The sequence below is a fragment of the Phacochoerus africanus genome, chromosome 14, assembly GCF_016906955.1.
Source record: "Phacochoerus africanus isolate WHEZ1 chromosome 14, ROS_Pafr_v1, whole genome shotgun sequence".
Lineage (NCBI taxonomy): Eukaryota > Metazoa > Chordata > Mammalia > Artiodactyla > Suidae > Phacochoerus > Phacochoerus africanus.
The window spans coordinates 16,407,681-16,432,071 of record NC_062557.1 but is presented as its reverse complement, the minus strand read 5'-3'; the positions used below and the strand labels follow the sequence as shown (position 1 = coordinate 16,432,071).

Below are 24,391 nucleotides of genomic sequence, written 5' to 3'. Positions count from 1 at the left end.
CCCAAGTTGCTTGACATTTTAAATGGCATTAATTATTGGAACTAATATATAGCAAGTAACTTCAAGTGAGAGAAGATTCACAATGAGACTGCAAGAAGATACACAGTGAGACTCTTGATGGAGACCACAAACAACAGCTTTTGGCGTGTGGAGGAGAAAAAAGCCTGTAGATGAGAGAACAAGATGCCAAGAATAAATATAAACCAATAAATATAAACCTTATGTGCAAACAGCTGGCCTTGAGAAAAGATAAAAAATGCTGTACTTGCTTTTTGGAAAGGAGCTTTTGTTCAAAATGTTTCAAAAGACCATGAGAATGGCAAAAGTATTTTGTCTTCAAATAAAGCACAAGTTCTTTACTATCTTATCTTTTTAATTCACTTCTATATTTTTCTTTGTGATTAAAAAGGCTTTAGGGCTTGTTTCCACTTCTTTGGTGGGAAAGGTACAGAATCTTTCTTTGCTTCCCTTGGTTTTGCCTAGAGAAAGATTCAGCAAGACTAAACTATTACTGGTTACTAGTGAGCTAAATCTAGTACTACATTACTTAAAAAAATAATTAACCCTTCCCATCTCTTCTTCCAAATGGTAGTCATCACTCTTCTCCTGCAAGTCTTCTCAATCATACGTTTGACAGCATACTTTTTTGAAAATCAGTTTGTAGTAATTATCAAAATAGAAATGTACGGCTGAAGATGTATTAATACAACAAACTATATGAGCATTATTACAATTCTGATTGTGCAAATAAGCTCTCATACGGATAATTTCAAAAAGGACGTTTACAAAATTTTTTTAAACTTATTCTTGAATATTTGACTTGAACGGATAGACCTCGTGTTCTCGAAAAATCCCTTTCATATCCTCGGGGTGGGCGGGGGGGGCTCTTCCTTTTTCATACTGTTAAAAGTTGACTAAAGAAACTGGGAAACTGCCCTATCTCCTCACCATGGTTGTTACCATCCTCAATCCTGGACATTAGCTCTGCAGTGGAACTATGTACCCTTAATTGTAAACGTGATTCATGATTTTTCCTGTCTTACAACTTAAGGGAAACTGAAGAGCCTGTTAAAGAGTCCCAGCATTTAAAGGAGCCTCAAGTGGAGCGTCGCCTACTTCCTCGCCCGTCTCGTCTGAGGAAAACTCCCGGGCGAAACTCCGCGGGCGCGCTCCTCTGCTCCTCTTCCGCAAAGAGCCCCGCCCCACCCGGCGAAGCCCGAGCACCGCCCTGAAGCGGGACTGCGGGGCCGCCCCGCCCCAACTCCGTCTTTTCCCGCCCAGACCCCGCGCCTTCCGTAAGGAGGCGTGGCCCGCAGGAAGTTCTCGCGTTACGGAGAGATAGGGATTTCCGGCTCCGGTATCATGGACGGCGCCTACCCAGAAGATTGTCACACTGCGGTTGGTGGGAAGAGGCAGCAGTTTGGGAGCCGGTTCCTGAGCGACCCGGCTCGCGTTTTCCACCACAATGCCTGGTAACCGCCCTGCCCCTCGCCCGAACTGCGGCTCGCTTTCTGCCCCGGAGCCGTGGATCATTCTGAGAAGCCCCTGACGGCCAGCCTTGAGTCCCACTCCCTGCTCGAGGCGCTCTTCTCCCACAGGAGAGGCGCTCCGGAGCCAGAGACTCACCTGCCAGCAGCGGGAACCTGAGGCCCCTAAGCTGCCCGTTTGATTTTCCCAGGGACAATGTGGAGTGGTCGGAAGAGCAGGCCGCCGCGGCGGAAAGGAAAGTCCAGGAGAACAGTAGCCAGCGCGTGTGCCAGGAAAAGCAAGGTGCGCCCAGTGGGCCCTCAATGGTATCGACAACCAGTGTACTGCTGGACGTGCTATTCCGGAGAGGCCAGAGAACCGAGGCCGCCGGGAGTCTTGGTTACTGGATTGGTACCGAACTCAGGGGTAGAAAGGGAGGAGGAGGGGATGGGCAAGGATAGAAAAAGGGCTGCGCCTTAAATCTTGTTAGGAGCATAGAGGGAGTTTTGGTTTTGGTTTTTTATTTGGAAGAAGGCACCTGTATTTTGATAGCATTTTTTAGTGATTTAACTGAAGATTAGTATGTCTAACTATGGCAGCCATATAGTCACATGATTGCTTAGAGGATGTACTTTCTGTATCCTTATACTTTGAGGAAATATTGCCATTAAAGCTAAATTCAAGTGGTCACATTCTAAATATCGTTTTGCAAGGGGGGGTTGGCTAATGACTGGTGAATTGTGTGTCTTTTCCTTGCATGATGGCTATGGGAATATAGGGGCTTCTGCCAAGGAAAGATGGATGAAGCAGAGTGGAGATAAGTTTGGTCAAAGAAAAAGAGGCTGCTTCTGGAGAGGTGGATGATTTCACTGCAAAATATCCCTAGATACTAAAACTAGGACTGGTTGGCACCTTGTCCTAAGTGTCAGTGGAAGGTAGGACCAGAAATTGGAAGAGTAGTAGTACCCTCTGAAATAGTTCTGAGCAACAATTAGACAATTCCAGCTACAAGATATTCACCCTACCTAGTTTGACAAAGACTAAATCAAAGCAAGGTTGAAAGGGATTTTGAAAATCATATAGTCCAATATCCTCTTTTCACAGTTAAAGAAACTTGGACCTCGGGACATTAAGTGCCTTGCCCAGAGGTAAGCAGTTAGTTAGTAGTAGTGGTGGAACTGAAATCCATTTTCTTAGGTTTTTATTCTTCCTACTACACTAGTCAAGGCCCTGCATTAGCAAAGAGCAAGGAAAACTGAAATCTAGTTATAAACCATTGTTACCTCAAAAAAAAATAATAATTAAAAAAAAACAAAACAAAACCTGAGCTCTAGGACTGCCTCGATCATCTTAAACAAGAGCTATTTCCTTTTTCTTTTTAGGGCCACACATGCAGCATATGGAAGCTCCCTGGCCAGGGGTCGAATCGGAGCTGCAGCTGCCAGCCTCCACCACAGCTCATGGCAATCCTGGATTCTTAACCCACTGAGTGAGGCCAAGGATCGAACCCGCATCTTCATGCATACTAATCGGGTTTGTTATCACTGGGCCACAACGGGAACTCCCAAGAACTATCTTTTAAATACTCCATATGTTAGTCTCTCCTGTACTCTATCATCAAATTTCTTCTCATCTGAAGGTATTTTTTTCCTTCTTGTCAGCTTTTTCTGTTTCCATTTTTAGTATCTGTTAGTAGTAGCGGATTCATTTCTGGACTCCACACTAAAGAACCACAGGCAGCCGAACATAATGGAAAGAAGACCTACCTGTATCATACCATTGACTTCATGTGGGGAATAACTGAAGAACCCGGGACATTTGACTTCTTAAAACGGATTTAGAAGGGAAATAAGTGCCCTCAGATACAAAAGAATTGTCCTGTATAACCCTGAGAAATAGTAGGACCTTTTGACCAGAAGTGATTAGAGAGGTTTTTTTGCTTAATGTTAGGATTTTCTAATAGTTAAGAGCCATCTAAAGATGTGGGAGGAGAATTGGTGGGTAGTAAGTCCCCTGGCAGAAATTGGACTCCCTGGAAGGACAGGATATAGAGCAAATACAAATATGATAGGTAGAGAACTAAGTGATCTCCATCTCTGAGACTGTGACTCTACTTGAGTATAATTTTTAGTATAAAATTGGTGAAGCGGGGTAGTGATTTATAGTATATGCAAATAAAATATTGAGAGATGGTCCTTACATTTTTTCTTAAATATTTACAGTTGATTATGAGATCAATGCCAACAAATATTGGAACGACTTCTACAAAATCCATGAAAATGGGTTTTTCAAGGATAGACATTGGCTTTTTACTGAATTCCCAGAGCTAGCACCTATCCAAAACCAAAATCACTTGAAGGAATTGCTCTCAGAGAAAAAGAGGAGTGAAGTACCTGAATGTAAAAGCAGCGAGGAGGGATCTGGTTTAAAAATAGAACAGCAGGATTGTTCTTCAGTCAGCCTTGGACATAAAGCACAGCCAACTCCTGTGGAGGAGAATGTAACTCAGAAACTCAGTCACCTGGAAATCTGTCCTGCTGAGTTTCCTGGATCCTCAGCCACCTACCGAATACTCGAGGTAACCTCCCTTTATTGTCCTGGTAGTGGGGTTAATGAGGCTGCACTATACGTAGTGAGTGAGTTATGCATATAGGATGACCGAGAGGCTGATCACAAAAGTAACTTCTGACTGATGAAGCTGACTAGCTTGACCCTTATGCTGGCCTGCAATCTGTTTTTGAACTAATGAAATGCCCTAGATGCAGACCAGATACCTCATGGTCATGGCAAACAAAGATAGATCACTTAAGGTGCTGCCTGGGGATGTTATATTGCACCCAAAGTTATAGCGTCTTAATCTGGAAAAGTTAGTCTCAGGTCACTAGACAACTTCTGTTACTTCTAATATAGTTATGAGATGAAGAGTTTTTGTTGGATCGGTGCTTGTTTCTCAGATATGGGAGGATTCTTTTCTCCTCAGTTTTGATGGTGTAGCAAAGGCCTGAAAAGGTGTGTATAAGGAGGGCACTCTAATGAAAAGTCACAAAAGTGACTATACACCACCAATAGCTGGTTGGTTTGGGGGCTGAGTCCTGCAATTACTAGTTCCTCACCCTCTCCGAGCAGAATGGGACTCTGCCTCATAGTTATTAGGGTGTTAATTGAGATAATGTATGTAAAATGACTGGGGATAGTGTCTGGCACACAGTAAGCCCTTGGTAAGTGGTCGCTGTTTGGGGTTTTTTTATTTTTTTATTGAAGTGTAATTGATTTACAGTGTGTTAATTTCTGCTATAGAGCAAAATGATTCACTTATATATATAAAATGTATTTTCTTTTTCCTACGCGTTTCTGTTACAGTTTACCACGGGACATTGAATAGAGTTCCCTGTGCTATACAGTAGGACCTTGTTGTTTTCCCAAGGTTTACTCTTGTTCTATATATAAGAGTTTGCATCTGCTAATCCCAGACTCCTAATCTGTCCCTCCCCCACTCCCCCTCATTGATAATTAGTAATGTTGAGCATCTTTTCATGTGCCTGTTGGCTGTCTTTTCATCTTTAATGTCTACTTACATCTTCTGCCCATTTTTCGATTGGGTTGTTTGGTTTTTTGTTGTTGAGTTGTGTGAGCTGTTTGTATATTTTGGAAATTAAACCTTTATGGGTCACATCATTTGCAAATATTTCCTCCCATTCTGTAGGTTGTCCTTTGTTTGTTTGTTTGTTTATGGTTTCCTTTGCTTTGCAAAGATTTATAATTTGATTAGGTCCCATTTGTTTATTTTTGCTTTTATTTCTATTGCCTTGGGAGACTGACCTGAGAAAACATTGGTACATTTTGTGTCAGAGAATGTTTTGCCTGTGTTCTCTTCTAGGAGTTTTATGGTGTCATGTCTTTCATTTAAGTCTTTAAGCCATTTTAGGTTTAGTTTTGTGTGTGGTGTAAGAGTGTGTTTTAACTTCCTTGATTTACATGCAGCTGTCCAGCTTTCCCAGCAGCACTTGCCGAAGAGACTTTTTTTTTTTTCCATTGTATCTTCTTGCCTCCTTTTCGAAGACTAATTGACCAGAGGTTTGTGGGTTTGGTTCTGGGCTCTCTATTCTGTTCCATCGAACCATGTATCTGTTTTTGCGCCAATACCATGCTGTTTTATTACTATATGTAGCTTTGTAGTATTATCTGTAGAAGGGTTGTGCCTCTTGCTTTGTTCTTTTTCCTTAGAATTGCTTTAGCAACTCTGTCTTCTTGGCTTCATAGAAATTTTAGGATTATTTGTTCTAGTTCTGAGAAAAAAGTCAAGGATAATTTAATAGGGATCACATTAAATCTGTAAATTGCTGTGAGTGGTATGGTCATTTTAACCACATTAATTCTTCCAGTCCAAAAACATGGGATATCTTTGTTATTTCTTTGAATCATATTCAGTTTCCTTTATTGATGATTTGTAATTCTCAGTGTATACTTCTTTCACCTTCTTGGTCAGGTTTAGTCCTAAAACATTTACTTTTTATGTGATTTTAAAAGGGATTTTTTATTTTACACTCCCTTTCTGATATTTAATTGTTAGTGTAAAGAAATGCAACCAATTTCAGTATGTTAATTTTGTATCCTGCTACCTTGCAAATTCATTTATTCAGTTGTAGTAGTTTTTATGTGGAGTCTTTAGGGCTTTCTGTATACAGTATCATGTCATCTGTGTATGACAATTTTATCCTTTCCCTTTCAATTTGAATACCTTGTATTTTTCTTGTCAGATTGCTGTACCTAGGACTTCCAACACTATGTCAAATAGAAGTAGTGAAAGTGAGCATCCTTGTCTTGTTCCAGATTTTAGCAGGAAGGCTTTCAACTTTTCACCTTTGAGTATTGCATTGGCTGTGGGTTTGTCATGAGTAGATTTTATTTTGTTGAGATATGTTCCATCTATTCTCACTTTGCTAAGGGTTGCTCTTTTTATTATTACCACACCCAGCACCGTGTGGTAATAATAGGACAGTGTTGTCATGGTCTCCCTTTCATGAATTTTTCCACCCAGTCTATTAAAAACATTTTCCCAATAATGATACAGTGGAGTTCAGTAAGAAAGTATTTTGGGAGTTCCCATCCTGGCTCAGTGGTTAACAAATCCGACTAGGAACCATGAGGTTGCGGGTTTGATCTCTGGCCTTGCTCAATGAGTTAAGGATCAGGCGTTGCCGTGAGCTGTGGTGTAGGTCACAGACATGGCTTGGATCCCGAGTTGCTGTGGCTGTGGCGTAGACCGGCAGCTACAGCTCTGATTAGACCCCTAGCCTGGGAACCTGCATATGCTGTGCGTGTGGCCCTAAAAAGACAAAAAAAAAAAAAAAAGAAAAACAAACCAAAAAAGTATTTTGTCTACAGGACCATTTGCCAAAACTCAAAAACTAAAAGCAACCCATCCCCTTTTCCAGACCATCTCTCACCCGCTAATGAAAGTCCATTCTCTCATTTTTAAGGGTTCCTGAGGTCAAAGTCAGAGAATATTATGGGTATTGTTTAGCTCTGGTCTCTATACCTGCCCTAATACAATTAAGGCAGGATTATCTATTGTCTTTTTTAAGGCCATCCCAACAGCATATGGAGGTTCCCAGCTTAGGGATCCAATCGGAGCTATAGCTGCCAGCCGCCAGCCACAGCCACAGCAACACCAGATCTGAGCCATGTCTGTGACCTACACCACAGCTCAAGGCAACACTGGATCCTTAACCTACTGAGCGACGCCAGGGATCAAACCCACATCCTCATGGTTCCTAATTGGATTCGTTTCCGGTGCACCACAACAGGAACTCCTGTTGTTGATAATTTATCCACCTTCAGGGAATTAATTCTTTGTAAAGCTCTGTAATTAACAATTTATTTTGTCTACAGGTTGGTTGTGGTGTGGGAAACACAGTCTTTCCAATTCTACAAACTAACAAGTAAGTTTTTTTAAAGTTTAACTGCATGATAGCAAAGAAGAAAAAAGTAGAGGGTTGTTTCCCAAAACTCTTAGCACATTAAACTGGTAACAGTGGTTATTGGGAACTGTGGGTTGTAGATTACATGTCTACATTATCCATTTATGGATTGTTTTTACTTAGTTTGATTTATAAGTTACTTTGCCATCAGGGAAATCAGTGAGTTTTAAACTGGTTACATTGTTAATATGTGGTGCCTTTGATATTTTAACTCAACTACACAGGAAAGAGAACAGACATAATCCAGTTTGTAATCTAATTGTTCTGTTGTTTTTTCTGCCCATTTCAGTGACCCAAGACTCTTTGTTTACTGTTGTGATTTTTCTTCCACAGCTATAGAACTGGTCCAGGTAAGTGCAGTGTTCCTATCAGTAATTTTCACTGACTGAAGGGAAAGAGGTCTCTTAAAAGTCAAGGGCAAACACTCTAGCGTTTTTGTTGTTATTCTGTGATCTGAAAATAAAAAATGTCCTGAAACAGCCTAGAGTAGAGAAGGTCAGGTGTGAACATAGAATCTGCCGTTCGCATGCTGTGGAAATTTGAACAGGTCTCTCGACCTCCCCAAATTTATGTTTTATAAGGATTGAAATGAGGAGTTCCTATTGTGGCTCAGTGATAACAAACCTGACCAGTATCCATGAGGTGGGTTCAATCCCTGGCCTCACTCAGTACATTAAGGATCTAACGTTGCCATGAGCTGTGGTGTAGGTTGCAGATGCAACTTGGATCCCAAGTGGCTATAGCTGTGGTGTAGGTCAGCAGCAGCAACTCCAATTTGACCCCTAGCCTGGGAACTTCTATATGCCATGGGTGCTGCCCTAAAAAGCAAAAATTAAAAAGTGGGGGGGGCGTGAAATGAGATGATTATTTCATTCAGAGTTCTTGGAGTTACAGGTTACAGAATCATCTAAACAAACTCACCTAATTAAAGGGAATGTCATAGAACTCAAGGGCGTAAGTATAGCCAAGGACTAAAACTCAGCCCTGAAAAGATGTCTAAGGCAAACTGTCTGGCTAGTGAGATGTGTTGCCCCCTCCTATCACAACACCTCCCTCCCCAGAATTTGCCTTTTCTTTTATTTTTTTCCTTTGCAGACCAGCTTTCTCTACTAGGTTTTTCCTGGTTTTGCACAGGATCCCAACACACTTGCCCCTCCTAGTCCCTTACAAATCTTCCCTCTTCATGTGTTTCTAGAACCTCACCTAAATGACTCTTAATTCTAGAGTCTCCAGAAAGTTTAGTTGAACCAACTGAGGACCTACACCAGATGAATACTGAGGCTTATCATAGTTCATTTTATGGCAATAAGGTATAAGTTAAATATTCCACATCTAGAGAAGTAGATTTTCCCGAAGAATTCGTGGTCTGTGTTATATACTATAGGTGGGATTTTTTTTGGGGGGGAGGGTTCTTCTTTTTTTTCTTTTTAGGGCTGCTTCCTGCACCATATGGAAGTTCCCAGGCTAGGGGTTCAATCAGAGGTGCAGCTGCTGGCCTCCGCCACAGCCACAGCATTACAGGATCAGAGCAGAGTTTGTAGCCTACACCACAGCTCACTGCAACACCGGTTTGCTGACCCATTGAGCGAAGCCAGGGATCAAACCCGCATCCTCATGGATGCTAGTCAAATTCATTTCCTCTGCACCACAATGGGAACTCTTGGGAGATGTTTTGTTTTTATTTTTTTATTTTTTTTTATTTTTTTTGCTTTTTAGGGCCACATTTGTGGCATATGGAGGTTCCCAGGCTAGGGGGTCCAGTTAGAGCTACAGCTGCTGGCGTACACCACAGCCACAGCAACATCATATCTGAGCCTCGTCTGCGATCTGCACCACAGCTCATGGCAACACCGGATCCTTAACCCACTGAGCGAAGCCAGGGATCGAACCTGCAACCTCATGGTTCCTAGTCGGATTGGTTTCCACTGTGCCACGACAGGAACTCCTTGGGAGTTGTTTTAAATCATTTTTTTTTTTTTAGTATGTTTTGTTTTTCTTCTTATAAGCTTTCTCTTTGCCCTTTTGGTCACTTACCTTCCTGATCATTTTCTGGTCCTCAGTTCTGACTCTCCATCAGAATACAAACTAAAAGGAATCAGGAATGTTCCACTTTAAAAGTACCAATTATGAAGTTCCCACAATGGGTTAAGAATCCAACTACAGTGGCTTGGGTCACTGCAGTGGTGTGGGTTCCATCACCAGCCCAGTGGGTTAAAGGATCCAGCATAGCTGCAGGTAGATTTAATACCTGGCCTAGGAACTTCTTTATGCCATGGGTATAGCTGCTAAAAAAATAACAATAATAATAATAATGTTGGCTGCAATGGCAAGAACTATATCCTTTAGTAGAAAGGAGCAGCAATTACATTTAAAGCAAGACAGATTTCTTGAGGCTATGTGAACATTTTCTTTCTTTTTCTTTTTTTTTTTTATCTTTTTGCCATTTCTTGGGCCGCTCCCACGGCACATGGAGGTTCCCAGGCTAGGGGTCGAATCATAGCTGTACCTGCCATCCTACACCAGGGCCACAGCAACGCGGGATCCGAGCTGAGTCTTCGGCCTACACCACAGGTCATGGCAACGCCAGATCCTTAACCCACTGAGCAAGGCCAGGGATCGAACCTGCAACCTCATGGTTCCTAGTCGGATTCATTAACCGCTGCGCCATGACGGGCACTCCTATGTGAACATTTTCTAAACTGTGTCCTCTCTTCCATCTGTCTGCAGACAAATTCAGCATATGATCCTTCTCGGTGTTTTGCTTTTGTTCATGATCTCTGTGATGAAGATAAGAGTTACCCAGTGCCAGAGGATAGTCTTAATGTCATCATCCTCATATTTGTACTCTCAGCAATTGTTCCAGACAAGTAAGTTTTAGGTCCCTTAACTAGTAGCATAGCAAAAAAAAAACAAGCATTAGTCAGGGTCCTTGATATCAGTGTTGGAACCTAAATAAAAAGGATTTTATTAATGTTCTGATAGACAGGAAGAAGCCATCTATCCAAGGTGATGGGAGCCACTCGACCATTTTTCTGAATGTGTCTTAAAGTCCAACTTCTGTTTCAGCATCTAACCCTCTTGTTGTTGACTGCAGTGGTTGATTCTTTTGTCTCATTATTATAGTTTAACTTCCCCAAAGAATAAGAGGGCCGTCTTAGTGGGTGTGACCATGTGGCGTGGTGTCTTAGAACTGTGGATGCCATGGCTGTTAGAAAACATCCCATTATTGGCCTTTTGAAATGCTTTAAATAAACCAAGTTTATTAATAGCACAGAATTTACAGTGGCTCTTTAAAAAGTGCTCTCTGATGTTTAAGTTCTTGGAAAACTGTAGTACAGAAGAATTCCATAAAAATCAAAATTAGGGAGTTCCCGTCGTGGCGCAGTGGTTAACAAATCCGACTAGGAACCATGAGGTTGCGGGTTCGGTCCCTGCCCTTGCTCAGTGGGTTAATGATCCGGCATTGCCACGAGCTGTGGTGTAGGTTGCAGACGCGGCTCAGATCCTGCGTTGCTGTGGCTCTGGCATAGGCCAGGGGCTACAGCTCCAATTCGACTCCTAGGTTGGGAACCTCCATATGCTGCAGGAGCAGCCCAAAGAAATAGCAAAAAGACAAAAAAAAAAAAATCAAAATTAGATAAAAGGAAAGTCAGGTGGTTTACCCTAAAAGATATCAGTTGAGTCTCCTAGACATAGGTAGCCTAGTTGTCCTGATGAAGATGAAATACTGTCTCAAGGAAGCAGTATCATTTGGGCAGTCGTGGGGGTCAGGAACTGACTTTCTCTAGCCCACATTTCCTCTAGGATATATTGCATTATCTGACCTGACAGGGATGTTGTGAATGTGAAATAAAGATCCGGGACAAACTAAACAGCCTGGCATGGTTTTAAACATGAATTGCGGGAGTTTACACGCTTTAAGCTTTTTAAAACTGACATGGCCTGAAACAAAACCTGAAAATTAAAAATTCGTTATTCAGTATTTAAGTAGGCTTTCAAATGGTTTTTGTAAGTTTGAAGTATTTATACTTCTGCAGTGATTAAAGCTGAAATCTTGCACTAAGACTGTATATGGGAGGTGCAGTCGGAAATATAAAGCACTTTGCCCATAGTACTCACTTGCATATAGACTGTGTCACCAGGTAAGTCGTAAGGTTTTTTTAAATATTGTAGATTTTATTTTATTTTTTTAACTTAATGAATTTTATTACATTTGTAGTTGTACAGTGATCATCACAACCTAGTTTTGTATCATTTCCATCCCAAACGCCCTAGCCCATCCTCCCAGCCGGTCCCCTTTGGAAACCATAAGTTTTTCAAAGTGTATGAGTCAGTATCTGTTCTGCAAAGAAGTTCATTGCATCCTTTATTTGTTCATTATTTATTTATTTATTAAGTCAGATTTTTATTTTTATTTTTTTGCTTTTTAGGGCCGCACTCTCGGCATATGGAAGTTCCCAGGCTAGGGGTCGAATCGGAGCTACAGCTGCTGGCCTACACCACAGCCATAGCAACGCAGGACCCGAGCCTCGTCTGCAACCTTCACCACAGCTCATGGCAACACCGGGTCCTTAACCCACTGAGCAAGGCCAGGGATCGAACCCATAACCTCATGGTTCCTAGTCAGATTCATTTCTTCTGTGCCACGATGGGAACTCCCATTGTATCTTTTTTTTATTTTTTAGTATCCTTTTTTTACTTTTATTTATTTATTTTTTTTGTCTTTTGAGGGCCGCACCCGTGGCATATGGAGGTTCCCAGGCTAGGGGTCTAATCAGAGCTTTGGCTGCCAGCCTACACCAGAGCCACAGCAACGCCAAATCTGAGCCTAGTCGGATTTGTTTCCGCTGCGCCACCATGGGAACTCCAGTATCCTTTGTTTAGATTCCATATCTAAATGTTAGCACATGACAGTGGTATCTCACTGTCTGACTGACTTCACTTAGCATCATAATTTCTAGGTCCATCCATGTTGCTGCAAATGCTGTTATTTCTTTCTTTTATTGTTGAATAATATTCCATTATGTATATGTACCACATCTTCTTGATCCATTCCTGTGCTGCTGGACATTTAGGTTGTTTCCATGTCTTGGCTATTGTATATAGTGCTGCAGTGAACACTGGGGCGCATGTATCTTTTTGAGTCATGGTTTTCTCTCTGAATAGATGCCCAGGAGTGGGATTGCTGGATCAAATGGTAATTCTATTTTTTGCTTTTTGAGGAGTCTCCATACTGTTTTCCACAGTGGTTGCACCACTTTACATTCCCACCAACAACACAATGGGTTTCCTTTTCTGCACACCCTCTCCATCATTTATTGTTTGATGATGGCCATTCTGGCTGGTGAAATAGGGTGGTACCTCATGGTAGTTTTGATTTGCATTTCTTTTTCTCTTTTTTTGTCTTTTCTAGGACCGCTCCCGTGGCATATGGAGATTCCCAGACTAGGAGTCTAATCGGAGCTGTAGCTGCCGGCCTACACCAGAGTCACAGCAACGCGGGATCAGAGCTGCGTTTGCGACCTACACCACAACTCATGGCAATGCCAGATCCTTAACCCACTGAGCAAGGGCAGGGATCGAACCCACAACTTCGTGGTTCCTAGTCGGATTTGTTAACCCCTGAGCCATGACGGGAACTCCTTGATTTGCATTTCTCTAATAATCAGTGATGTCGAACATTTTTTCATGTGTTTTTTTGGCCATCCGTATGTCTTTGGAGAATTGTCTGTTTAGATCTTCTGCCCATTTTTTTTTTTTTGTCTTTTTGCCTTTTCTTGAGCCACTCCCACAGCATATGGAGTTCCCAGGCCAGGGGTCGAATCGGAGCTGTAGCCACCAGCCTATGCCGGAGCCACAGCAACGTGAGATCCGAGCCTCTTCTGCAACCTACACCACAGCTCACGGCAACGCCAGATCCTTAACCCACTGAGCTAGGCCAGGGATCGAACCCGCCAGCTCATGGTTCCTAGTCGGATTCGTTAACGACTGAGCCACGACGGGAACTCCACTTTTTGTTTTTTTTGCCCGTTTTTTGATGGGGTTGTTTGTTGATTTTTGGCATTGAGCTGCAGGAGGTGTTTACAAATTTTGGAGATTAATCCCTTGTCACTTCATTTGCAAATGTTTTCTCCATTCTGTGGGTTGTCTTTTCATTTTGTTTAGGTCTTTGCTGTGCAGAAACTATTAAGTTTAATTAGGTTCCATTTGTTTATTTTTGTTTCTATTGTCATTACTCTAGGAAGTGGATCTGAGATAAATTGTAAGTTCTTGAGGTTCAGTCTTTATTTAACAGGTGGAAAGATATTGTCTGCATTCAAAGAACTTGGGCCTAGTGGGGCAGGCAGGTAGATCCACCAGCAGTCCCCACACTGGGTGGTCAGGGGTCCACGCAGAGATCCATGAGAGCCAAGGTCAGGGATGGCTCCCCCACGAGGAGTGAAAAGTGAGCCAGACAGAGAGCATATAACTTCCCCCACTGTGGACCCTACTGAAGAAGCAGGCCTCTTCGTTACTAAGGCAGTAGATGGAAGCCACAGTTATGAGCAGGCAGCAGTAGGCATATCAGAGGTTTTGACACATGCTCAGGTTATAACTGAAATAAGAGCAGATGAACTAAGCTTTTAGGGTTGTTATGTCAGGATTAGTCCGCTGGCCTTCTGGAATATGCTACAGGAAAAAGGGACCTGGTTCTTAAGGAGACTGATCCTTGTTCCCTGCTGCCCCACAGGATGCAGAAAGCTATCGACAGGCTGAGTAGGCTTCTGAAGCCTGGAGGGATGATGCTTCTGCGAGATTATGGCCGATATGACATGGCTCAGCTTCGGTTCAAAAAAGGTATTTTCCCACTATAATCAAAACAGTGATGGAGTTCCCACTGTGGAACAGCATGTTAAGGATCCACTATTGTCTCTGTGGTAGTGTGGGTTCATTCCCAGCCTGGCACAGTAGGCTAAGGATCCAGCATTTCTGCAGTTAGAGCAATGGTCACAGCTACAGCTCAGATTCAGTCCCTGGCCCAGGAACTTATATATGCCACAGGTGTGCCTCCCTCCCCCCAAGAAGAACAAAATGAAATAGTGGCTTTGCCATCAGAATAGTCATACAAATTATTGAAACAAAATAGAGACTCCAGAATTATATAGTTCCATACATAAAGCCATTTAATACATGATAAGGTAGTATATATTTAAAGATTTATATAATCTAGGTATTAGGGAAGTTTTTTAGAAAAAAGGCACTTGATTAAATAGGTGTTTTTTCTTTTTTTTTTTTTTTGTTTTAAGTGTGTTATGGCAAAAGACTCCATTAAAAAGTTAAAAGACAAGCTACCATTGTGGTGCAGTGGAAGCAAATCTGACTAGGAACCATGAGGTTGCTGGTTCAATCCCTGGCCTTGCTCAGTGGGTTAAGGATCAGACATTGCCATGAGCTGAGGTGTAGGTTGCAGACACGGCTCGGATCCCACGTTGCTGTGGCTCTGGCGTAGGCCGGTGGCTACAGCTCCAATTCGACCCCTAGCCTGGGAACCTCCATATACCGCAGGAGCAGCCCTAGAAAAGGCAGAAAGACAAAAAAAAAAAAAAAGAACCAGCACATAAGATGTGCATAACAAGCAAAATCTTGAAAACTAAGTAATTGCCTCTGGACAGGAGAATGTTGTACATATCACATGAGGTAGACCCCATACAACTGGTCTTGGAGGGGTTTTCCATTCTGTATTACCAAGTGAGAAAAGCAGTGTGCAGATGAGTATCTTAAACTTAATCCAGTAAATAATAGTACCTGAAGGTGAAAGGGAGATTATTTTGACATTCGAAAGGTATAGAAGTATTACACATCAGGTTGTTAAATTGACAGGGTCAGGGGGCTTAGCAGCAGAAGGGGAAGTGTGCCCACGATATAAACAGTATGTTGTGATCATATTTATGAATATGCATGTGGACACTTGCAAAGACATGCCAAAGGGGTCATTGAAACAGGAACAGTAGCTGTCTCAAGCTTCCTTAAACTTAGCAATATTCCTTGATTTGTTTTTAAAGGAGACAGACGGAGTTCCCGTCGTGGCGCAGTGGTTAACGAATCCGACTAGGAACCATGAGGTTGCGGGTTCCGTCCCTGGCCTTGCTCAGTGGGTTAAGGATCTGGCGTTGCCGTGAGCTGTGGTATAGGTTGCAGACGCGGCTCGGATCCCACGTTGCTGCGGCTCTGGCGTAGGCCAGCGGCTACAGCTCCAATTCGACCCCTAGCCTGGGAATCTCCATATGCCCCGGGAGCAGCCCAAGAAATGGCAAAAAAACCAAAAAATAAAAATGAAATAAAAGGGACATTTAGAAGGTTGTTTTTGTTTTTATATGCTGTTTGTTTAATTAGGGTGGAGGGGAAACAAGCTATTTTCATCATGAAGCAGAACTGTAGAGCTGGGGGCTTAGAATCACTTACATTATTAGCTGATGCTGAGGTTTCATTGTTCATCTTGGGCTGCTCTTCTGCAAAGCACTGTAGCACCATTCCTTTGTAGGAAAGAAATTGTAGATTCCTGCAATGTAACCAAGAAAAGGAATTTTTTTTTTTTTTTTTTTAGGGCTGCACCTGCAGCATTTGGAAGTTCCCAGGCTAGAGTTCAAGTTGGAGCTGCAGCTGCTGGCCTACACCACAGCCACAAAGGATCCAAGCTTCAGCCACAACTTACACCGCAGCTCACAGCAGTGCTGGATCCTCAACCCACTGAGTGAGGTCAGGAATCCAACCCACATCCTCATGGACCCTAGTCAAGTTCATAACCTGCTGAGCCACAATGGGAACTCCCCCAAGAAACTGATATCTTGATGCACATTTGATTGGCAATGAAATTCAAAGTGCTTTTAAGTTTCTCTGGTCTTTACCACATCATTCTGCAGGTCAGTGTCTGTCGGAAAATTTCTATGTGAGAGGTGATGGCACCAGAGTTTACTTCTTCACACAAGGTATGAAAGCATCATTTTTTCTACTTACAACCCCCAAAGGACCAGATTAAATGTTCCCCAGTGTGCCTTCAGAAGTGAAATCGCTGGCCCCTCCTACCTTTTACAGCCTCCTCCCTACCCCACCTCACCTCTCAGCCTCCCTTCAGCCAACTTGAACCGCTCTCTGTTCTCCAGTTAGCCTCAGTTTGTCTGAGCCTTTGGTCCTCACTTTGCTCTTCTGCTGGCTGCTCTTTCTTGCTATCTATCACTGTTCAAAACAGGAAATCTGCCCGTTTTGCAAGACTCCACTGCAGCAGTTTCAGCCTCTAAGCTGAGATGCAACCCATGTTAGGGCGAACTCATTGCTCTCTGGGCTCCAGCTGTAACCCAGAACTGCTTTCCTCTGCTGCTTATCCTGCAGTTTCCTCTTTCCTCTGCTGCTTATCCTGCCACCAGTTTCCTCTTTCCCCATTGCCTTAGGAATACCCCCATTTCTGGGCCCTTTGTCAGGTCATAGTGATGGATCCTCTCCCCTAAAAATAAATAAAAATAAAATGGCTTTGACATTACATCTATGTCGATTTTTGCATATAATTGTAAGATGTACATAGAACCCTAGAAAATCTCTCCCATCAGCTGACTTTTAAGTTCCAGACTGCCTTTCACACATGGTTTGCCTTCTCCTACCTAAACGTGAACTTGCTGTTACTAAGCCACTGCTGCATTTATGACTAAACAGTATTGCCCAAGCCATTTAAAATCTGTAATTAAGGATAGCTGTCTCACAGAGCCCTGTTTAACATGGGAGGTGGTAGGCACAGTGCTTTTTCTTCAGGGAAAAATTTATAAACGTCTCTTTTCCAAACTAGATGAACTGGACACACTTTTCACTACTGCTGGACTGGAAAAGGTTCAGAACTTGGTGGATCGCCGGTTACAAGTGAATCGAGGGAAACAACTGACCATGTACCGAGTTTGGATTCAGTGCAAATATCGCAAGCCTATTCTGTCCAACACTGGCTGAGAGGCATCTGCTCCTGATATGCGAGCTCATTGAGGCTTTTTTAAAAGAATGGTGTCTTGTTGATATTGAACTATTCAAGGATGCAAACAGACTTGAACCTGGGAAAAATTATTTTTTATCAAGATTCTTAGTATTTTGCTTCATATCTGTGAAGCCCTGTGATATGTACTTTTCTCGAGTTTTTTTCTTACTTGGAGATCTCAAAACCTTTCTTGCCGTTTGTAACTTATCTTAATAATTGAAATGTTATTCATGGGTGTCAAGAATTTATTTACATTTGGAAGTATTATATATGATAAAGTGAATGATTGAATTGCATTAAATTATTTGGGGATTCAGGAGTTCCCGTCATGGCGCAGCGGGTACGAATCTGACTAGGAACCATGAGGTTGCGAGTTCGAACTCTGGCCTTGCTCAGTAGGTTAAGGATCCAGCATTGCCGTGAGCTGTGGTGTAGGTCACAGACTCAGCTTGGATCTGGCGTTGCTGTGGCATAGGCCAGGTACTGTAGCTCTGATTAGACCCCTAGCCTGGGAACTTTCATATGCTGCAGATGCGGCCATAAAATGTGAAAAATATATATAATTCAGTGATCATCAGGGAAGCAGGTTGGGAAGAGCTACCTGTCTTTGGATGTTTTCTTATCTCAAAAAAAAAAAAAAAGCATCAGAATATGGTGTCCTTGGAGTTCTCTTTGTGGGTCGGCAGAAACAGAGAGGAGGCCTGGGATCGGACCCACATCCTCATGCATATTAGTTGGGTTCGTTACCACTGAGCCACAACAGGAACTCCAAGGCTCAGCTTTTGTACCTAACCCCAAAGCACAAGGCAGGTGCTGGGACTATGGAATAAAAACTCTTCCAGTTACGAATGCTTCAGAGATGCCAAGGGAAGGTCTTTAGTGGATCATTTAAATCTATCTGACCTTCATTTCAGACGACAAATGAAATATTCCAACACCTTAAGTACCAGTTATTGCAGGCTCATCGTGTACTTTGCCCCAGTCCGAACCAGCCATTTTCCCCAAGGACTTTAGTTTCTTTTAGTAAAGAAAGGTATTTAGAAACCAAACTAAGGATGCTCTTTGCTATTGTGGTATTTCTTGTTCCCAGGCCCTCTCAATGGATGGAGCTCAAGGTTATATGTATACATACTTGCATCTGTATTTCTGTACTTAAGTATAGTTGAAAACCATCAGTTCAGACAAATACCTTTGATTCCAGTCCAACACTGCAGGATTTACTCTAGGTTTTTTGTTTTTCTTTTTTGGCCACACCGATGGCACACACAAGTTCTCAGGCCAGGGATCAAGCCCAACCACAGCAGTGGCAATGTTGGGTCCCTAACCCCTAGGCCACCAGGGAACTCCTAGTTTTTTTTCTTTATCTGTGCTTGTTCTCTTTTCCAACAATATCAGACTCCCATAATCCGCAGCATACTAGGCCAATCCCCTCACAGGTTCTTTTGTCACCACAAATGGATGCCTTCTCTGCTCTCTTGGGCTCTGACACCCTCTCCAAGGCGCTGTTTCTGCCATTCCCTCACCAGCCACCCTTCTCACCCTTCCCTGGATTGAGCACCCCACAGAGCCACCACCAGTCCTCTGCCCCTGCACTAACACCTACATTGCTTGGCTTCACCTGATGAGTTTTAAAAAGTGGAAAGGAAGGGGGAAGGAAAAACCCTTCTTTTCCATTATAATAAGTTTATTTAAAACAAAAAGGCTGAGTGAGTGGAATGTATTTCATTTGTCTTTTGAAATGAAGAATAGATATATTAAATGATCCATTAAAGACCTTCTTTGCAGTAGTCCCGCAAGGCTGTGACAGGCTTCACCTTGGAGGTCACGTACAGCCCAGTCAGCTGAGGGGCCATCTCCAATGTGGTTGCCGTCCAGTGGGCAATGACAGCATTGATGGGACTCCCTGTGGAGGACGTGATCGGCCACAGTGCTGGTGTCAACACTGCTCGCTGCAGGCTGGTGGTGGCTGATCCTGCGATTGAGAAATTGTCTCCAATTAAGAGTGAAATGGTGAGTTCCCATTGTGGCTCATCAGTAACAAACCAAGTAGTATCCATGAGGACACAGGTTCGATCCCAGGTCTTGCTCAGTGGGTTAAGGATTCAGCGTTGCAGTGAGCTGTGGTGCAAGCCAGCAGCAACAGCTCTGATTAGTCCCCTAGCCTGGGAACCTCCATAGGCCACAAGTGCGACCCCCAAAAGACAAAAGAAAAAAAAAAAGTGAAATGGAGAAACTAAAGATGAGCAAGTACGACTTAGAGAAGTTTTTACATTGGGGTCGGCAAAAGCCAAAGAACATGGAAAAGTGCTAAAAAATTGGTGGGGTTTCTATAAAAATTTAAACTAGTCACCAAGAAGCTTTTATATCATGTGGTTTGCACACTCCAATAAAGATAGCTTTCCTCATAAGTGAAGAATTATAGTTTGGGAACACTTAAATTAGTACACCTGATCATGGGCTTCCTTTGACATCTCTGAAGGTTTTTTGTTGTTGTTATTGTTTTTGTTTTGTTTGTTTTTTTACTGTATGACTCCATTTTTTTTAATATAATGGTTTTTATTTTTTCCATTATAGCTGGTTTACAGTGTTCTGTCAATTTTCTACTGTACAGCAAGGTGACCCAGTTACACATACATGTATACATTCTTTTTTCTCACATTATGTTCCATCATCTGAAGTATTTCAAAGCAGTAAGAACAATCTTTATTCCATCTTCTCAGCACCTGCCTTGTATTTGGGGCTCAAGTATAAAAGCTGAGCACCCTCCACCACCACCTCCCTTTATCTCTCTGCCACCTGCTAAGCTCTCTTGACTTTTTGTCTGTCAAGCTAACTTGAACTCTGTAAAGGACTTTGCATAATTTTTCAGCCTTGGAATCACTAATAATGGGCAGCGGAGAACTAAACGTGGTCAAAGTAGATTAAAGAATAACCTCGGTGCCACTAAGAAAAACTGCCCAGACTATCAGTCTGAATCCAAATGGTATCTCTTGATATTCTTAAAGCAAGAAAAGTGCTGTGTTGGCTGGGAAGTAGCTCCACATGTAAAACTGTTCAGGAAATTGTATGGTTTAGATTTGAGTCTAATAGAGAAGTGTTTCTGAAACTGATCTCCCTAGGTGGTGTTAATCTGGCTGAGGAGATCAACAGTGTTTGAAAAATGAGGGACAGTTTAATTTGAGACAGGTGCATTGGAACTGCTGGAGAGCAGCCATGTCCCTGCAGTCAGGGTGTTATCACTGACACCAGGAGAGCACGGGTTCTTTCACTTCAGAAGTGATCCATCTCCTGATTTTGTGTGCTTCGTCTTGAACCTGACCTCTGCTAATGGTGGGTCAAACCTATGCTTTGCAGTGAGTCCTCTACCTGCCTTCAGGTGAATCCATACTCTCTTGAGCTCTGGCTAGGAAATTAGGGCCTTGGAAACAGTAGGAAAAAGAAAATCTAATGTACTAAGACATCCTACTTTCCTCCAAGGATTCCTATCTTTGATTAAAGATGTTACTTCAGTAATTGTGCTTGGGAGTTCTATCTGTGGCTTAAAAGATGAGCTCAGGACAAACAGCTTCTTTCACTCTGTTCACAAAGGCCTGTTCTTTGGTCTGTGGCTGCAGCTGCTATTTTCAGAGCCGGGCTGCATCGATGCGTTGCACATTTTTATATGCTTCTTAATTTGGTGTGCAGGTTGATTTGGGACCTTAGTTGAGAGGTGGGAGGAGTGTGGGTGGTGAGTTTTGCAACTAAAAGCACTGAAATGGTGTGTTATGGCCACTTTATTCCAATGAATTTATAGGTTTGGACATTGATTGTCTCTTGACTATAGTCAGTGGAATGCACTACGTGAGCAAGTTATAGGACAAACAGCCACAGTCAGATTCCGTGCTCCACTGGGGGGCCCTGAGACAGTAGCCAGTAGCCTTGACCAAAGCCTCAAACTGCATCTTCACCCTGAGGTAAGCCCCAAATTGTGTTCACTCATTCATTCCCCCCTTCCTTTCTCTGAGTTTGGATTTCTCCATTAAAACGTAAAATATTCTAGACAAAAAGATAGATAGATAGATAGATAGATAGATAGATAGATAGATAAAATATTCTAGAGTTCGCTTTGTGGCTCAGCACATTAAAGACCCAATGTTTCTGTGAGGATGCATGTTCAATCCCTGGCCTCATTCAGTGAGTTAGGGATCCAGCATTGCTGTGAGCTGTGCCATGAGCTGTGGTGTAGGTCACAGACGCAGCTCAGGTCTGGTCTTGCCATGACTGTGGAGTAAGCCACAGCTGAAACTCCAGTTTGACCCCTGGCCCGGGAACTTTCATATGCCACAAGTGTGGCCCTAAAAGGGAAAAAGAAAAAAACGTAAAATATTTTCAGAAGGAGCCATACTTTAAACCTTTATCAGCAATAACATGTTAGGAGTTCCCATCATGGTTCAGTGGTTAGCGAACCCAACTAGCATCCATGAGGACGTGGGTTTGATCCCTGGCTTTGCTCAGTGGGTTAAGGATCTGGCATTGCCATGAGCTGTGGTGTAGGTCGCAGATGTGGCTCAGATCCAGTGTTGCTGTGGCTGAGGTGTAGGCCAGCTCCGATTGGATTCCTAGTCTGGGAACCTCCATATGCCACAGATGCAGCCCTAAAAGACAAAAAGACCAAAAAAAAAAAAAAAAAAGCAATAACATACTAGAGAGACACCTCCAAGAACAGAAACAGGACTGGAAAATGTGCCGCAGGTGAGCCCCCCACGCCCTCCTCAGCCTTGCTTCCCATTACTCAACATGATGGGGTGATTAAGGCTGACACTCACTAAATGATGAATTCCTCAGAGGAACTTTGTATTCTCAGCACTTGGCTGAGTAGCAAGCACCTGGCCCACAATACATGAGAACTGAATGACTAAATAGCTTCTTCCTGCCCGTCCCTCCCCGACCCCATCCCACCCCAATCCCCAGACATGCATGGACACGGGGTTTGTATTTAGCTTCGGAAGACCGTAGTGTACAGGGCTCTGGTCGCAAGTAGCAGCAGCACAATCTGGCTCAGATTAGAAAACAGAAGAAAGAGGACACAGTGTCTCATGGACCCCCAGGCAGAAATGTAGAGGGTCCTCCCCAGCACTTCCCAGTCTGTCCAAGGACCTTTCCTACTTCTTAGTCCACTTGTAGGGTATGGTTAGGTGACCAAAACCCAGCTCCTCAGACTTGGTATCTGCAATATGTGTGTCTCCATGTGAGTGTGTATATGTGTGTGCAGGCACACACACATTTAGGAGAAAGCACTTGCCCAAATGGGTTTACAGACCAATCAGGGTCCTCAAAAAAGCATCCACAGAGCACTGTTTTGTCACATCTGGCACCACCAATATTCATTTGATTTTTTTTTTTTTGCCTTTTCTACTGCCGCATCCAGGGCATATGGAGGTTCCCAGGCTAGGAGTCCAATCGGAGCTGTAGCTGCCAGCCTACACCAGAGCCACAGCAACGTGAGACCCGAGCCGCGTCTGCAACCTATACCACACCTCATGGCAATGCCGGATCGTTGACCCACTGAGCAAGGCCAGGGATCGAACCCGCAACCTCATGGTTCCTAGTCGGATTCGTTAACCACTGCGCCACCACGGGAACTCCTCATTTGATTTTTTAAATTACTTATAAAAGAAATTTTATATCACTGTGATAAGTGTAAAATAAATATCATTTGTCACAAACAAACATTTTTTTAGAAATGTATTTCTAAAAAATACATACATAAATACAGTGAAAACAAAAGAATTTTATAAATTCTACTTGGATCCCATTGCTGGTCAAAGGTTCTGAGCCCCAGGCCGGGAAACACTGCAGTGAACAGAGCAGAATCACAGCTTTCTCAGAGGTCATGTTTGGATGGGCACCTCCAATAATAAACCCATAAAACATGAATCAGGTGGACATGTGCAGGACAAATCAAGCAGGGGAGGGAGGATAGAGAGGTGGCGGGGAGCAGGGGAAGGGGCCCTCAGATGGGGTAGGCAGAGCAGGCCTCCCGGAGGAAGTGACATACTTCATAGGATGTCCGGAGACAGCCTTCAAGGCAGAAGGAACAGCCACTGCAGAGACCTCAGTATCATGATAGACTCCAAGGCTCCCTGCTACAGTGTGGGCAACACTGTATCACAAGTAGAAGCTCATGGGGCCACTGCTCATTCTGGTAATAAATGTATCCTCCCTTAGCACCTTTCAATAAGAGGATTACCCAAGAACTGAGTAAGAACGATTACTTGTCTCTTTCAGACCCTCAGGTCTAGAAGCTGGAGTCTTCTCAGTTTATTTAGGGACTATTAAAATTATGGAGCCAGTACAACTCAGAAGAATCTGGAATATAAACCAGGATTATTGACCTGTGATCTGAGATATAACTAAGAAGTTAAGGGGATCTCAGGAAAGCAAGCTGCTGGAGAAACTGAAAATCAGAAGTTGATTGTTAAGAATACACCAGAGGGAGTTAAGCTCAGCAATTAACCTGACTAGCATCCACGAGGAGAAACTGAAAATCAGAAGTTGATTGTTAAGAATATACCAGAGGGGAGTTCCCGTCGTGGCGCAGTGGTTAACAAATCCGACTAGGAACCATGAGGTTTCGGGTTCGGTCCCTGCCCTTGCTCAGTGGGTTAACGATCCGGCGTTGCCGTGAGCTGTGGTGTAGGTTGCAGACGCGGCTCGGATCCTGCATTGCTATGGCTCTGGCGTAGGCCGGTGGCTACAGCTCCGATTCAACCCCTAGCCTGGGAACCTCCATATGCTGCGGGAGCAGCCCAAGAAATAGCAACAACAACAACAAGAAGACAAAAAAATATATATATATATATACCAGAGGGAGTTACTAATTGCTTACTCAGCAATTAGCCTGACTAGCATCCATGAGGACACAGGTTCGATCCCTGGCCTCACTCAGTGGGTTAGGGATCCGGCGTTGCCG

General features: G+C 43.1%; 1 protein-coding gene across 1 annotated transcript; it reads left to right on the top strand.

Moving 5' to 3' along the window:
* The first annotated feature begins 1,321 nt into the window (after positions 1-1,321).
* Positions 1,322-17,722, top strand: METTL2A (methyltransferase 2A, methylcytidine). Its single transcript, XM_047758010.1, has 9 exons — positions 1,322-1,472; positions 1,679-1,770; positions 3,690-4,045; positions 7,360-7,409; positions 7,738-7,798; positions 10,176-10,315; positions 14,179-14,285; positions 16,349-16,414; positions 17,263-17,722. The coding sequence occupies exons 1-9, from the start codon at positions 1,363-1,365 to the stop codon at positions 17,415-17,417; spliced, it is 1,137 nt and encodes a 378-aa protein (XP_047613966.1). The 5' UTR covers positions 1,322-1,362; the 3' UTR covers positions 17,418-17,722.
* Positions 17,723-24,391: the final 6,669 nt, after the last annotated feature.

Bases quoted from the DNA above. Each gene is read 5' to 3' on its own strand.
- METTL2A (XM_047758010.1), top strand. From the start codon at position 1,363: ATGGACGGCGCCTACCCAGAAGATTGTCACACTGCGGTTGGTGGGAAG. The intron at 7,410-7,737 runs GTAAGTTTTTTT...TGCCCATTTCAG, and splicing joins CCAATTCTACAAACTAACAA to TGACCCAAGACTCTTTGTTT. The intron at 7,799-10,175 runs GTAAGTGCAGTG...ATCTGTCTGCAG, and splicing joins CAGCTATAGAACTGGTCCAG to ACAAATTCAGCATATGATCC.